This window comes from Asparagus officinalis, chromosome 8 (genome assembly GCF_001876935.1).
Source record: "Asparagus officinalis chromosome 8, Aspof.V1, whole genome shotgun sequence".
In the NCBI taxonomy this organism is placed as follows: domain Eukaryota; kingdom Viridiplantae; phylum Streptophyta; class Magnoliopsida; order Asparagales; family Asparagaceae; genus Asparagus; species Asparagus officinalis.
The window spans coordinates 38,608,476-38,625,843 of NC_033801.1; the positions used below are offsets into that span (position 1 = coordinate 38,608,476).

General features: G+C 39.4%; 2 protein-coding genes across 2 annotated transcripts in view; both read left to right on the forward strand.

Annotated features, from left to right (window-relative positions):
- Positions 1-10,065, forward strand: LOC109821151 (two pore calcium channel protein 1-like; the record flags this gene model as incomplete). The annotated part of the gene is made up of 4 exons (XM_020387344.1): positions 1-102; positions 2,178-2,308; positions 9,545-9,605; positions 9,955-10,065. Coding segments are annotated over exons 1-4 (405 nt in total), but the record flags the coding sequence as incomplete, so codon positions are not given.
- The window catches only part of LOC109821152 (two pore calcium channel protein 1-like), a 20,911-nt gene continuing 13,607 nt past the window's right edge, over positions 10,065-17,368 (forward strand). The window contains exon 1 of the mRNA XM_020387345.1: positions 10,065-10,189. Coding sequence (XP_020242934.1) covers positions 10,065-10,189 — 125 coding nt within the window. The remainder of the gene's footprint in view (positions 10,190-17,368) is intronic.

The window sequence follows — 17,368 nt, forward strand, 5'->3', positions numbered from 1 at the left end:
ATGCAGGGAGTTACTCTACTTATACTCCTGTTATATACAGTTTTTCCACTTGCATATGAAGGTTTCCATCTTTATTGGAAGAATCACCTGAACAAGCTAAAGGTTAGCTTATTGCTTAGTAGTTTCATTATTTCGTTCTGAAATTATTGTTATGTATGGATTTGGTATTGATTAGGCAATGCTTGTACAAATTCTATTCTTGTTCATCTCTCAAGGGTTTTGAGGTACAAATAAAAAAGAGTTAATTGCGACCTTCTGTAGTATCCCCCAATTGCAGATAGACTTTGGGTGATTCTTTTTTACTCCAAAAAGAGTCCAAAAAAGTTTTATATGGGCGTTTATACCTCCTCTAGTTCTATTGGTGCAGATAGACCCCCAATTGCTAACGTTCTTGACTCTTAAAAGAGGAGTAAAGTCTAAAGACACTTGCCTTAGGCAAGTGTCCTTAAGACACTTTCTCAAAAAATGAAAGGGGTTGTTGGGTTCAAAATCTATAGGGTTAGATTTTGGGTCAGGTTGGTTTTATTAGACACATGTCCCCTCCTAATAGAGTGAGAGCGACACTCGACTTGGGCGAGTGTCGCTAGAAGTGCTCCTTAAAGAGATAAACAAGTTCACTGAGTGGTTTTATCTGCTCTTAGGCATAATATACAAGGGGGCTATCCGCAACAATAGAACTACAAGGTTTCTTTCCGCAATTGGACAACACTACAAGAGGCTCATCCGTAATTAACTAAATGAAAATATATACTTCAACATTCTTTGCAATTTTCCATGCTAATGTATAGTAAGCTTTATTCTCACAATGTTATATCGGCTTCTACATAGAAAGAATGTTATATCATTAATAACATAGCCATGTTGATAGTTTCCAACTTCAAAAAAAGGCGTGTTGACTTTGGTCGCATGTTGAGCTGATATTTTGTTTCTATGAGGTGTTGACTACATTAAATCATGCGAAGGAGCTGTATATTAATTTATTGAAGAAGCACATGAATACATTCTGCAAGACACAACTCCTACTTGAAAGATTAAATGTATTAAACTCCACATATACATGGCTGTCAAAAATTCAAAGAATGTTATATTATTAATAAATCAAGCATTATATTTTCTCACCCACACTGGTGCCTTTTTATTTGACTGATAAGTAATGACGAAGACAAAACCTACCACATATCTTTTTTTTCTCTTTGCCTTCATTTTTCTTCTTCATCCTCTTCTTCTTTGTTTGGGTTGGGTAAGGTCACGACTTGCAAGCATTCCCTGTTTCTTGGTGAGAATTCGGCACCAAAGTTACCATAATTCTAATTGAAGCAATTTGAACTGAGAAATACTACGGTTTTCATTTGGAATGTAATCCATCCTGAATTGTAGACTTAGTTAGTTATCTATTACGTGACATGTAAATACATGATAAACTGAAAATATCAGTTAAAGTGACTATCACTATCACGACCTAAGTCCATCAAGAATTGAAGGTACACTGTACAAGACCATTTAGTTTACACTAACTATTGTTCAATTTTATTTTATTTTTTGCGTCCGATCAGATGGTGGAACTTGTAGCTGACTAGTCTAGCACGAAGTGGATACAAGTTCAAAATCACAAATTTACCATCATCTTTCCATTCTGGGGGACTGAATTTATAATTCAAGTTTAACGTGAAAGCTATTTGCAAGTTCCTTTTTGCAACTTTAGAAATATAAGTCTGAAAAGCAAATTAGTGATTTCATGATTTTCTTTAGAATATTCTCTCCATCCAAATTTGCTAATGGAATCTAAACATATCAGTATATGTTTCTCTTGGTTCTTATTCGGATATAATTGAATAAAAGATTATTAATAATTAAAAATCCAATATTACAGAGTGTAAGATCCTTTCTTAGAACTAAGATTGAAAGTACCTTGTTGTGTTATATGAACACCTTGCCCCTTGAACATTATCACCCACTCACATAAAATCTAAATCTATGTTGGCAACTTATACACCCTTATCGAGTTGAATCTGTAACCTCTTTTTACTGGGATCCAGCTGAATGGTTAGTCATTGCTAGCCATGATGACCAAGATTATTACAAACAGGAACTGCAATGGTTGAAATTTTTGAAGTGAAAGTACTTTTTTGGTGTTTTAATGCGATTGAAAAAATGTAACTCTTCTACTGCATTGGCAGGTCTTGCTTGTCTTAATATTGATGTGTGATATGTTGGTGTATGCTCTTTATGTTTCTCCCCTGGTGGTGGCTTATATACCTTTCAGATTTGCTCCATATATCCGCGTGGCCTTTTTGGCTTTGACAATAAGGTAAAACCTTTGCTTTTTTTTAACTGTTTGGAAACACACATTTTCATTCTATCCTTTAGTCCATGGATTATTGACATTATGCACATTACTTTTGAGTGACCCATTCAACCCTAGAATAAGAGGAAGCTATAGGTTTGAGTACATTAGGTGATGTAATTCTATAAATCGATGAAGAGTTTTAAATAAGTACACCTTAATTAATCTTTATATACCGAAATTAGCCTTCCTCGTGGTGAAAGAGACTCCACAAAACTTTTACACTGATGTGGAGATAATAACTCCAAGCAACTACACTTGCAGATGGGAATCACACATTACCAGGTTACATGGAAATGGGACACAGTTATCAAGTAACTATATCTCTTACAATGCCCATATATAAGGGGGTCTCCTAAAAATTAGATACGGTGACATAGCTATATTCCATTGATGTGCATGCAGGTATTGACAAATCCATTAGTGTGATGTGTAATCAACTAAACAAATTGTGTTGGATCTCACGCACATAGTCTTGAATGTTTATTTGACAAAATCTAAGTATCAATATCATGCATATGTCTCAAGATTGCAATGGAATTAGCATATTTTCATAATTTTATCACTTAGACAGTCTTTGGATTCTAGTCAATTGCAAGACTGTATGACAAATCAAAACACGTTAAGCTTGATGGTAAATAGTTAATACCTACCATTGCATAGTTTGATCCAGAGGCAAGCACATGTGGTACTTTGAGCAAGAGAACTTCTATTCAAGAGGAAGATTTCGAGAAGTGGAAGTAACCCTCTAACTAAGGCACTGATGCAAAGAGGGACAAGACACCTGCATTTTAGATTGTAGGAAGAACAAATGACATAATAAACTTCTCCTCCTCCTACGCCATCGGTACTTCGAAGCTCCTCCCTCGCCTCTCACCATTGGCGGTTCAGTGCTTCGGCGGTCGCTCCTCAATCGCGCGATCTTTCTCTATCTCTCTATATATATGTATGTAGGTAGGTAGGTTGCATGCATGCACACATAACTATTATGCTCTTGGGAGGGACGCAAGGTGGTTGTCGCTCAAGCAACTGTGGAAGCAGACTCCGTGAAAAAGTCGTGTGCAGCAAAGAAAGTAGGAAGATTGAAATCAGTGCTTCCAAAGTAGAATTATCATATGGCGCAACAAAGAAATGTAAGGGATTCCATTACCTCTTCGATGAACTCTGAGTCTAAGCTTATGACTTCGAATTCTGAGGTGAAAAGATTGGAGTAATCTTCCATTTTATAAAGTGCACGCGGCCTTCCACTAAAATGGGTTGGAACGCCTATATGCCCAATCTATGTAGGGTAGGTGCTCTATTCGATAATACAGGTTGCCCTTGCATAACTTCTTGAAGTATTTTAGGCCAGTCGACATACTGGTCCGCCTGTTTTAAAGCGATTGTTTGCGGTGATTGATGAAGTGGAGAAGGGAATAGCTTGCGAATGCACACTCACTAGAAAAAGATTCTACGACAGGGACTCCATTCTTTGAAGTAAGGGGAACAAAAATCTCCTCCCGTATTTTCTAACCCTATGTTCTGACAGGGACTCCATTCTTTGAAGTAAGGGGAACAAAAATCTCCTCCCGTATTTTCTAACCCTATGTTCTTCTTTTTCATGCTTTAAGATTAGTAATAGGAGATAATTGATGCAATTTTTATTTCTTTAATTATTTTTTATTTTTGTGGGGTCCATTGTGTCCCTAACTCGTTATTAGTTTTAAAGATTTATTATTATTATTCCAAAAATAAAAGAACGAATAGAAAATTTTCTATAAATTTAATTTTTTTATAGTTCGGAAATAAGAAAAACAACAAAAACGAGGGTTGTAGGTGGCATAGTTAGGATGACAGAGAAATTTTAAATAGAATATATTTTTTAAAAGGATAGATGAGGTGTAGGTGGCATAGTTAGGATGACAGAGAAATTTTAAATAGAATATATTTTTTAAAAGGATAGATGAGGGACTGAGGAAAACATCTCTCTTCTTGGCACTTTTTGTTTAAATTTTTACAAAAAAGAATGGAGGGTTAGCAAATCACAGTTTAATTTTTCTAGTAATGAGGTTTGCTTATCTTTTAATTTTGTTCACCAAAAACTTAAAAAAGAAGAAGGAAGTTGAGCGAAGTTATACTGAAATGAAAAGATCATGGATTTGAGGACATTAATAGCTGAAACTAATTTAAAAAACAAAATCAATTATAAATATTTTTATGGTTGGGTAATCAAGTGAGTGTGAATGGCAGACACGTGAGCCAAGTTCACGTGGCCTTGGGCCCACCCGAACTGAAAATCGTGAACGAATTCACATGAAGAGATTGAACACAGCGGCTTAGGCCCACCCGATTCATTCACCTGCTATAAATAATAGCAAAAAAATCCTAGGTCAGTGTGCGAAGGCTAAGGGGGGAAATGGCTGCGTGCAATTGTAGGCGTGTGCGAGCGAGGTCAGAGGCTTTTAGGGAGATTTGTGCGGCTGCAGCAGTGCAAATTTGAGGAGGTGCAAAAGTGTTGGCAGCGTTCTTTTTGGACGGCGTGCAAAGAGTTCTTTTGTGTTTTTGAGAGACATAATTGTGTGAGGGTTTAGATTGAGTGATTGTAAACCCTAGTTATATTATCTCTCCCTCTAATAGTAGATCTCCCCCTCCTTGCCCCGTGGACGTAGGCAGTTTGCCGAACCACGTAAAATTGATTTGTTTGAGTTTGTGGCCATTGTAATAGTTTTAGGATCCCTCGACGCGCAGTCCTAGAGCTGACGAGAGGAAGAGCAAATATCCCACTTTGATGGGATATTAGGCTTTCAGATTCTTGTTCCCTTTGAGAAACAAGAATTCTTATCGATCTTTCTCTCTTATTGTGCACCAGAAACTCTGCCGAAATTTCCGCTGCGCACAACAAGTGGTATCAAAGCCCAGATTCCAGATCTAGGGTTTGGTTGGAGGAGTAGATCAATTTGGAGGCTCGTTTAGGGCTTCGTTGGTGATAAAGGTGGGATCTTTTGGTAAAGACTCTATCTTTTTAGTTTTGGATCTATCCTTCGTTCGTTGGTGCGTAAGATGTCAGGGAAAAAAGGTGCTTCTGGTGTCGAGGGTGGTGCTTCTGGCGCGAAGACCATTCAGAGTTTGAATATACACTCTATGAAGATAGATGTGGAGAAGTTTAATGGCACAAATAATTTTGGATTATGGAGATGCGAGGTTTTGGATGCGCTGAACGCGCAGAATTTGGAGGATACTTTGGAGTTAGATGGCAAGCCAGATGAGATTGAAGAAAAGGTTTGGAAGAAGATGAATCGAACGGCGTGTGGTGTGATTAGGTCTTGTTTGACTCAAGATCTAAAATATGATGTGATGAATGAGACTTCTGCGAAGAAGATTTGGGAGATTCTCGAAAGCAAGTATTTGACCAAGAGTGTGGAAAATCGCTTGCATTTGAAGAGGAGACTTTATCGTTTCCAGTTGAAGAAGGGAACCTCCATTAGAGATCACATGAACCACTACACAAAGCTTCTTGCGGATTTGGCGAATGTGGATGTCAAGATTGAAGATGAGGACAAGGCGTTGCTGTTGTTGAGTTCCTTGCCCGACGAGGAATATGAGACCTTCGTTCTTACTCTGATTAATGGGAAGGCATCACTTTCGTATAGTGAGGTCACCGCTGCACTTGTGAATTATCAGCTTCGAAAGAAGGATAATGAGGCTTCAGTTAAGCCGGTAGCGGAGGCGTTGGTCGCAAGAGGGAATGGTCCAAACCGAAAGAATTGGAAGTCACAGTCTAGAGTAGGAAAAGATCAGTGTGCTTGGTGCAAGGAGACTGGTCATTGGAAGAAAGACTGCCCAAAGCTCGACGAATAGATGAAGAATAAGCAGAAGGGAAAAGGGAAGCAGCCATCATCAGAAACAAACATCGTATCGGATGGTAATAATTTTAACTCTTCTATTTATTCACTTTCTATCATTCCTACAGATAGCTATTCGGATGAATCTGAATGGATGTTGGATAGTGGTGCGACCTATCATGTGTGCCCTAGAAGGGAATGGTTCTCCAGTTTTGAGAAGCTGGTGGATAGTGGTGTGGTGTACATGGCTGATAACCGTGCATGTCAGATCCTTGGGATAGGAAGAATTCGCATAAAGATGTTTGATGGGACTGTTAGAGAGTTAAACGATGTGAGATATGTTACTTCTTTGAGGAAGAACTTGATCTCGATTGGAGCTTTGGTTGGAGAGGGTCTGAAGGTTCGTGTTGAGGACATGGTTCTCGAGATTGCGAAAGATTCTCGTATTTTGATGAAGGGCGTCAGGAGAAATAACCTGTACTACTTGACTGGAGGTATAGTGACAGGTGGACAACTGACGACTTCTGTTGATTCGACTAGACTGTGGTATTTTGGGCTTGGCCATTCCAGTATTGATTCCTCGCATAGATTGAAAGAGGGTGCGAAGACCTGCAGTTTGAAGTCCAGTGAACATGTTGATGTGAGCAAGAAGACCGAGGTGAAGTGTGGCACCTCTATTCACCGTACTATGGGTCGTTCTGGAGGAGTTCACGTGGATGTTTGGGGGCCTTCCAAGGGGGCATCATTGGGAGGTAATAGGCGTTTGGTTTCCTTTGTTGGTGACTGTTCTAGGCGTGTTTGGGTTGCAACCAAATCCCCTATGGATAAAGTCCTAGTAGTCTCCAACAAATTGAAGAAGTGTGATATTGACAGAAAGGTGAAGGTACTCCATTCTGGATGGACCTATTTCTGTATTGGAGCCGAGCTCACGGCATTTCGAGACACTTCGTTGGAAAGGAAATCTTGGGGCAACTAGATAGGGTGACAAATTTGGAGAACCGTGCCTTGCTGGAGGAGGATCGGTGTTTGTGGTCGAGCAATGGTTTGCAGAAGAGTTTCTGGATAGAGGCTTCGACATATTTGGGTCATCCTATTAAAGAGTTGTCAACTGCTGTGATTGGAGGTAAAACTCCATTGGAAGATAGGTCTGGTAGTGTCACTTTGGTTGAGGCTTCGATGAGGGAGCTAATTGACTCTCAGCAGGTGGAGAGTTTTGGACAGACCTTAGATGTATCGCAGGGGGTGGAGAGTGATGCTACTCCATATTGGATGAAGATTACTCCAGATCATTCTGCATTGGTTTGGATTCCAGCTGAGGTGACACAGCGTGGAAGTCATTTGGATTCGGATGCAGATGATGAGTTGGGTTTTGATTCGAGTATAGCTGATAGATGTAGCTTGGATATGGTCATTGGTTCACCTCAGGTGGAGGTGTTTGAGGCCATTGGAGGTGCTATCAGCTGCAGAGTTGATGATATTGGAGAAGGGTTGCGAACTCTTCTATTGGATTGAGGTCGTTAGCGGCCATTTAGGTGAACTACGTTCGGCTTGATTCCTTGGGCAAGAGGATACGTAGGCAGTCTTATGATGCAGCCGGGTTGGATTATTTGATGGGGGGTGACATCGATTTGGTGAGTTGATACCGATATTTGGAGAGTGTTTGCACTCTCATTTGGGTTCTCGACTTGTTATGGATTGAGTCTGTTGTCGTGAATTGTTTCACAGTGTACTGGACACAACAAGTGAGACATTTGGTTTGGTTGGTGTCGGCTCAGTTTTGGGAAAACTTCACCGAGGTGGAGAATTGTGAATGGCAGACACGTGAGCCAAGTTCACGTGGCCTTGGGCCCACCCGAACTGAAAATCGTGAACAAATTCACATGAAGAGATTGAACACAGCGGCTTAGGCCCACCCGATTCATTCACCTGCTATAAGTAATAGCAAAAAAATCCTAGGTCAGTGTGCGAAGGCTAAGGGGGAAAACGGCTGCGTGCAATTGGAGGCGTGTGCGAGCAAGGTCAGAGGCTTTTAGGGAGATTTGTGCGGCTGCAGCAGTGCAAATTTGAGGATGTGCAAAAGTGTTGGCAGCGTTCTTTTTGGACGGCGTGCAAAGAGTTCTTTTGTGTTTTTGAGAGAGATAATTGTGTGAGGGTTTAGATTGAGTGATTGTAAACCCTAGTTGTATTATCTCTCCCTCTAATAGTAGATCTCCCCCTCCTTGCCCCGTGGACGTAGGCAGTTTGCCGAACCACGTAAAATTGATTTGTTTGAGTTTGTGGCCATTGTAATAGTTTTAGGATCACTCGATGCGCAGTCCTAGAGCTGACGAGAGGAAGAGCTAATATCCCACTTTTAATGGGATATTAGGCTTCAGATTCTTGTTCCCTTTGAGAAACAAGAATTCTTATCGATCTTTCTCTCTTATTGTGCACCAGAAACTCTGCCGAAATTTCCGCTGCGCACAACAGTGAGACCATTTTTAAACGGACAACTTTAAATGTGTGGATGGGAAGCATCCATGTCACCAAATTTCTACTTGGTACCAAGCACCAAATTTCTACTTGGTACCAAGCATACTCATTTCTCTCTCTCTCTCACACGTACACGCACACACAAATTTCTCATGAAGAGGAGAGGAGATGGTTCGATTGGGGAAATACACACTGATTTTTCTTGAAGAGGGGAGGAGATGGTTCGATGGGCAAATAATCACCCCCATGCAAGTTAGGTGGTCGTGGAGAATGGGGAAGAGAGGTTAGAGACATTTATATAAAGAAAGGGATTAGGGAATTAACATGGAATAGGGTATTGTATTAGCACTTATTCATAAACTGACATTTTAAAGTAATCACATGTCATGTGAAGTTGCGGAGCTACCAAACCAATTACTTTTGACATGGAATTGTATTGCACATTTACCAATGCAAATTATGGCTTTTTAGTCCGACATCTTCTTGTTTGTTGTATCAATCTTAACCCAAGTATGTTTTGAGAAACAAGGAGAAAAACATTTTAGTCAAATACATGCAATAATCATATTGTTTACAGACACAACAGATTTTGTTTGCACAAATATTTTATATAAACATTTTATCAGTTCAATCTAATGTTTTCCTTTTTTCATCTTTTTGATGTCACAAAATTTGCTTGAGTTACAGTCAACATTTTCATACTGGTATGGAGGGATTTCTCTGGGTTGCTAGCAACTATGAATTGCTGGCATGTTTCTGACACCTGCCAATTGAGTTCAGCAACAATTTTATATTATCATTATTATATTAAACTCGGGCTTCTACGAGTTTGGAACTGCAAATGAGATTTACTAGCGATATTTTCACACTTAATAATATCATCATCTAACGTAAATGACCTTCTCAGGGAATTGCGAACATGTATAGTCACACTGGCTGGCATGATTGGCATGTACCTGAATGTTTTGGTAAGTGTGACTAATTATTATTGCCTATTCCCCATTTAAGCATATGATTTTCCTAAGCTGATTACAGTTTCCTGTATTACACACGTTTAGTAGTGTCTAGGAACATTCAGATAATAAATTCAGTTTCTATGATATTCTATTCCAGTGGTTTTTCTGTGTGCGTGCGTGCGTGTAAATTCAAAGCTGTTGGGACATGGGTGGATATGTTTCTTGGAGTTATTTGTTTCATTAAAATCTTTGCAGCTACCTGTGTGTGCATGGGTACATGTGCCTGTCCATGCGTGTTTGTATGTGTGACTTTAGAGCTTCTTCTTACTTGCTTTTCATCTGCTTGCTCTTTGGAGTTCAGGCACTTTCGCTTTTGTTTCGGTTGTTTGCCAGCTGGTTGGCATATGTACGTTTGAAGATACCCAACAAGGGAAGATTATGTTTCACTCTTATGGCGCCACACTGTATCAGATGTTTACGTTTGAAGATACCCAACAAGGGAAGATTATGTTTCACTCTTATGGCGCCACACTGTATCAGATGTTTGTGCTTTTCACCACGTCAAATAATCCAGATGTATGGATTCCTGCATACAAGTAAGATGTGTTGCGGGCTTGTCTTATTTATTTATTATTGTCTATTGTTTTGTATACAAAGTTTATGGTCCACTTTTGCAACGCAAAATCACAATTTTATCAATCGTTCATCTAGATGCTGATCAATATTAATGTTATTAAAATTTATAATATCATTTATAATTCCTGTCATTTCTTAGCCATATGAGTATTTATTTTGTAGGGCTACCTTTATGGTGCAAAACACATATTAAATGGAGACAAATTAAATGCATATTGAGATCTTTTTTGTTCGGGGAATTTGGTACACTTTCTTAATAATTTAGTGTTTGTAGTTGTAGAGAATGAGAGAAGGCAAAAGATGTTATCCAGCTAACCACTTTCTTAATAATTTAGTGTTTGTAGTTGTAGAGAATGAGAGAAGGCAAAAGATGTTATCCAGCTAACCTTAACCTCTCTTAAATAGAGAATAAAGTTGTAGAGAATGAGAGAAGGCAAAAGATGTTATCCAGCTAACCTTAACCTCTCTTAAATAGAGAATAGGAGGATATTACAAAATAGGTATGAGGTAAAATCATATCCAATCACATCTCATAATATCTCAGTAATATCTTATAATATCTCCTAAATTTAAATACTGATAATATCTAACGCTCCCTCTCAAGCTAGAGCATATGTTGCTATATACGTCCAGCTTGGTACAAATCGACATAAAACAACTAGTTGCACGAGGTTTGACAATGTCATCTTTGTGCAAAATACTTGAAGACGTCAGCAATAAGAAAAATGTAGTAACAACCTGTAGGAATCCTAGGCAGGTCAGCTAGTAGAAACCCTTAGCGGATCAACCAATAGAGAGAAATCTTAGGTGGGTCACCCAGTAGAAATCCTAAGCGGGTCAGCCAGTAGAGAGAAACCCTAAGCCGGTTAGCCAGTAGAAAGAAACCCTAGACGGGTCAGCTAGTATCCAACCATCGGGACGTGGCTGTTCAGGCTAAACAGTACATGTAGTACTGTTCATCGATGAACAGTAGCATGCGAATAGTGCCATTTCCCCCCTTTTGATGTTTATGTCAAAGATTTGTTAAACGAATGATGTAGAAATAAAAAATGTTGTCAGTCACAGAAGATGTCGTAGACGCCGAGGGGAGCAGGAACACCATGCAAAACCCTCTCGATGGCCTTGAGATCAAAAAAGATGGGAGAAGTTGCTAGGATTGAGTAGGCTCTGATACCATGTGGAAAATGAGATAAGACAAAAGATATTATTCATCTAACCTTAATCTCTCTTAAATGGAGATTAGGAGGATATTACAAAATAGGTATGAGATAAAAATATCCAATCATATATCATAATATCTCATAATATGTCCTAAATCTAAATACCAATGATATCTAACAGTAGTAATGAACAGTGATATATATATATATATATACCACTAGGAGCTTTCTCGAAAGCAAAAAAGGTGATTTACTCCGTACAAAACAGCGGCTGTGTTGAGATCTTGAGCAGTCCCTTTTAGGGTTTAGATTGAGAGTTTTGTGTGAGGGTTTTATTTGTGAGATTCTTGTGTAAACCCTATTTGTATTCTATCTTTCTCTATTAGTAGATCTCCCCCTTCTTGCCCCGTGGACGAATGCAATTTGCCGAACCACGTAAAATTGGTTGTATCGCTTTTGTGTGATTTGTAATAGCTGTTTAGGTTCCCTCGACGCGCAGTCCTAGAGCTGACGAGAGGAAGAGCAAATATCCCACTTTGATGGGATATTAGGCTTCAGATTCTTGTTCCCTTTGAGAAACAAGAATTCTTATTGCGACCTGACTCTCTTGTTGTGCTGCCGAAGTGCTGCCGAAATTTCCGCTGCGCGCAACAAGTGGTATCAGAGCCCAGATTTCAGATCTAGGGTTTTGGAATTTGGTGGAGGAAGATTCTTGTGTGAAGCTTAGTTCTTGGAGTTCTCGGCTTCGGTGGAGATAGCATTAGGAGTTGCCGTTGGAGATTTCGCTTTCCTCGTGTGGATAGGAGATCTATTTGGAATCCGATCTAGAGTTCAGTTGGGTGGTTCCTAATTCTATCAAATTTGTTCTTTCTCTATAATTTGGAGTTAGTTTGCAATGGGAGAAGAAGGTGAAAGCAGCAAATCGATGGCGAGTACAATACAAGTTGGTTTTCAGAACACCATAATTAGTGTGGTGAAATATGACAGAAAAATCAACTTTGGTTTGTGGATGAACGACGTACAGGATGCGCTCAATGCTCAGAACTTGGAGGAGACCATTATTGTCACGCACCGCTTCCCAAAATACCGGGGAATCGGGACGTGAACAAGCCCGCGACGTATTAGACTGAGGAGAGATAAGTGCTAGACTTCTTCTTCTCAATCTAATACGCTAAGCGTCTGGAAATAAAACAATGCAAAGGCACAGGTCCCCGATCACAATAGCAAGAATATAAAGACAACTCAGAATAAGGAATAGACATATCATTAAAAGTAAATCATCCCAGACATAAGATATGGGTCCAACATACCCTTATTACAACAACAGTTCAACTAGGAAATAAGAAATACATAGTCCATAATAAAAGGAGATAAAATAACTAAATCTATCATCAAACTAAAGAAAAGTACGGTAAAAGAGTTTTAATATCCAACTACTACTATGAAAGAAAACCACTACGCTCCAGTTGGTTCTTCTACTCCTTCTGCAAGACACCCCTGCTAAGAATCTTATGGCTCCTATACTATCCCAAACTGAGGCTGCTCATCTCCTAAATCTGACGTATACCCAGAAAATAGGAGTACGTCAGCGTGTGAAACACACGGTAAGATCCCCCAAGGCAGGAACAAATACAATAACACTAACAATAATATATGCATGGTCAATGCTATAACAGAAATAGAACATGTGATAATAGTAATAATGTTAGAGGCATGCAACTGGAATACTAATAATCAGAAGAATCTAAAAATCAACTAAGTAACAGGATCATGCAGGTAGCGATCAGAAAACATCCAAGCAACAAGGTCATACAATAGATGGAATTAATACTTAAAAATCTACAACTCGAGACGTAGTACGTCGAGCGAAATAATCCAAACAAGGAAACCCTCATGTATATACCATATATCTCGAATTGTAAATAATTAAATACTAATCCCGATCTATGTATGAAAAGAAGTACAACCGGCCTATCTCTCACAAGAATCATACTTAGCCAAGAATCGATGTCATGTAACTAGCTATCACATCACTCATCTCAAATAATCAACAATCTCAATATCCCTGCTCCTCAGACCCACCCCAGGCTGAAACAAGGCGCTGGCGCGAGCCTGGAAATAAATAATAATCTCGATATCACCTCACCTCAGACCCACCCCAGGCCGAAACAAGGCACTGGCGCGAGCCTGGAAAATACATCAATAATCACATATCACGATACCTCAGACCCACCCCAGGCCGAAACAAGGCGCCGGCGCGAGATTGGAAAATAATCAACAATCACATATCACGATACCTCAGACCCACCCCAGGCCGAAACAAGGCACTGGCGCGAGCCTGGAAAACAATCAATAATCATAACCGCTCACATGGACCAAGACTTCTCACCTTAATTCTCGTAATTCCAAGTCAACTATACACGAGATCCTAGATCCTAACTGTGTCATACAGGTCACTATAGTCAGGTACTTCTCATGATTCTTAACATGGAATAATAAACGTAATTACGCTAAGCGTCAAAGTCATAAAGTGTGAACAGGGGGTCGTGATCACATGCAAGAAACATACGAAAGTAAAGCTACTATTAACAATGCAAGATGAAACTACCATTATAAAATTTCAAGAATAATTTACTTTAAAAATTATCTCCTTTATTAATTCCAAGAATAATTTCCTTTAAAAATTATCTCTCATTATAAAATTCTAGAATAACCTTCTTAAAATATATTTTATTATTCTTTATAAACAATAATACTTTTAATTTTATAAATGATTTCTATGATATTTTATAAAATAATCTAAAATACTCTTTTTCTTAAAATAAAATCCTTTCAGTCATAACAATTATTCAAAAATACTCCTTATCCAAACCAAATTATTTTCTCGAAATAATCTCTTTTAAAATATTTTCCTCGTTATAAAAAATCCTTAAAATACTCTATAAATATATTCTTCCTTTCAAACAACACGAAATTAACCATAAACTATTTTTGACATACTTATTCATCATTCATAGCATCATTTCACAGCATATATTCACCGTGATATTATCAACAACTACACAATTAAAATCATATCAGCACAAACTAATCTACGCATATACATAATAAATTCATAAGAGATAAAAATGAAATTAACAAGACAACGGCAAGAGGGATCTTGCCTGCGAGGCCAATGGGGCCTGTCGACGATGCGACGGCGTGCTCGGGTTGGCGGGGCTTTCGACGGCAGCGACAACAGCGACGAGTGGAGGATTTGGCGACGGATCTGGATGGTGACGACGAGGTGGCGGCAGCGGGCTCGACGCGGACAGCGGTGGGGCGAGCTCAGGTCGACGGGCTCGACGGGAGCGGACACAATGATGGAGGTGCGGGGAGGAGGTGCTGGCAGCGCGGGTGGTCGTGGGTGGAGAGGAGGTCGAGCAGCGGGGGTTGTGGGCGAGGTTCAGGAGGTGCAGGCGGTGCTGCAGGAGGCGGAGAAGGAGGAGGTGCTGATCTTGGTGGAGAGGGGAGGCTGGTGGTGGTGCGGCGGAGGCGGGTGGTTAGGAGACGAGCCTGGAGGCGGTGATGGGTTTGATGAAGAGAGAAAATGAGAGATGAAGAGAAGAGAGGTGATGATGGTGACGGGTTGGGGAAGATGAACAGTAGAGAGAGGCGGCTGCGATTTTGAAAAAGAGAGGAGAGAGAGAGAGAGAGGAGGTATATAATATATATATGGTTGTAATTAGGGTTAGGGTTTAGGTTAAAATAATTAAAATAAATACTTTTGGGTACTTAAAAATTAAACTAATAGGTTAGGGTTAGGGTTAATTACTTTAAAACGAAATTAATTAAAATAAATAAATACGGGTACTTAAAAAATAAACTAATTACATAATAATTATCTATAATTAAAAACGTACATGTTGTGCTATTATAACAGTTGATACGAAACAGTCGAAAAATACCCATATTGTACAATTAAACAAAAATATTTAATTAATAAAATATATTTACTTATATTTAAAATCTAATAATTATGGGATAATTATATACACAGTAAAACGTACTATTTATACTAATACGATAGATAATTTGTAATAGTTGAAATAACACAACAATTTATATCAAAGATATGTAATTAATAATACAAAGTATTATGCGAAATAATACGTAATAATATTAATAATACAACATATTATTTAAAATAATACGTAATAGTACTGATAACATAACAAATTAATTCTAGAAAATTTTACTGCACGAAATAAATTTATAAATATTAAAACTATTTAAATAAATATAATTTTGGTTTTTAAATCGTAGAAAATTATAGGAAATTAAGAAAAATACAAATACTCTTTTAAAAATAATAATTAAATATTTTAAAATACTAGAAAATTATTTTAATTAATATCAAAATTTCACGATCACTACAATTATGGTCCACGAGAGGCCACCTAAATATGAAGAGGCGATATGGGAGAAAATGAATAGGAACGCGTGTGGGGTGATCAGGTCCTGTTTGGAACAGGAACTGAAATATGATGTGATTGGGGTGACGTCTGCAATGAAGATGTGGGAAATTCTCAACAACAAGTATCTCACAAAGAGTGTTGAGAACAGGTTGCACTTGCTGCGAAGACTCTTCAGATTTCAGATGTCCAGAGGCACCTCGCTAGCGGCTCATGTGAACAACTACACTAAGTTATTGTCGGACTTGGCGAATATTGATGAGAAGATATCGGATGAGTACAAGGCGATTAGGCTCCTTACCGGATGAGGAGTATGATACATTCGTGCTCACTTTGTTGAACGGGAGATCTTCTATCAGCTATAGTGAAGTGACTAACGTATTGACGAACTATGATTTGAGGAGGAAGGACAATGAGACTTCCCGTGCTAGCACTTCAGGCGAGGCCTTGTCGACGAGAGATAGAAGCCCATATCCGAAAGGTGGTAATAGAGAGAGGTAGTAGCCCATATCCGAAAGGTGGTAATAGAGGAAGGTCAAAGTCTAGAGGCCGCCACCAATTAACAAAGAACCAATGTGCATTCTGCAAGGAGCAGGGACATTGAAAGAGAGACTGCCCGAAGCTCAAGGAGAAAGAGAATGATAAGAAAAAGGGCCCGAATGCCAATGAGGTGAATATTGCGAAAGGCGATGATTCCGATGATTCGTGCTTTTCTCTACTGATTACTCTGGAGGTGAACCATGTGGATGCATCAGATTGGATGCTTGATTCCGGCGCTACTTTTCATGTGACCCCTAGGCGAGACTGGTTTGCATCTTTTGAGAAAGTCGACGGGGGCGTTGTTGTCATGGGAAATGATCAATCCTGTGGCGTTTGTGGCATAGGTACCGTGCGGATTAGAATGCACGATGGAGTAGTCCGTGAGTTGAAGGAGGTGAGATTTGTTCCTCAACTGAAGAAAAATCTTATCTCAGTTGGAGCTTTGGAGGCGAAGGGATTCAAGGTGACTTTCGAAAACGCTGTAGCGAAGGTTACTAAGGGATCATTAGTGGTGATGAGGGGAGTCCGCAATCGAAATTTGTATTATCTGAAGGGAAGCACCGAGATTGGCCAGGTTGCTTCGGCTATTTCAGAAGCGGACATGAGCAGACTTTGGCACTATAGGTTGGGGCACACAGGTGAAAAGTCACTGCAGGCATTGTGCAAGCAGGGGCTATTGAAGGGAGCCAAGAGTGGGAAGATTGAGTTCTGTGAGCACTGTGTTCTTGGCAAGAAGACGAAGGTAGTATCGATGAGTTAGTGCCTACTACATTCAGAGAGGCCGAGCAGAGTTCGGAGGCTGATTCGTGGCAGGGGGTTATGCAGGAGGAGATGGAATCTCTTCATAAGAACGATACATGAGAGCTTGTTGAGCTTCCAAAGGGGCGGAAGGCAATTGGTTGCAAGTGGGTATATACGAAGAAGGAGGGCATCGAGGGCACTCCATTGAGATTCAAAGCTAGGTTAGTTGCGAAGGGCTATGCAC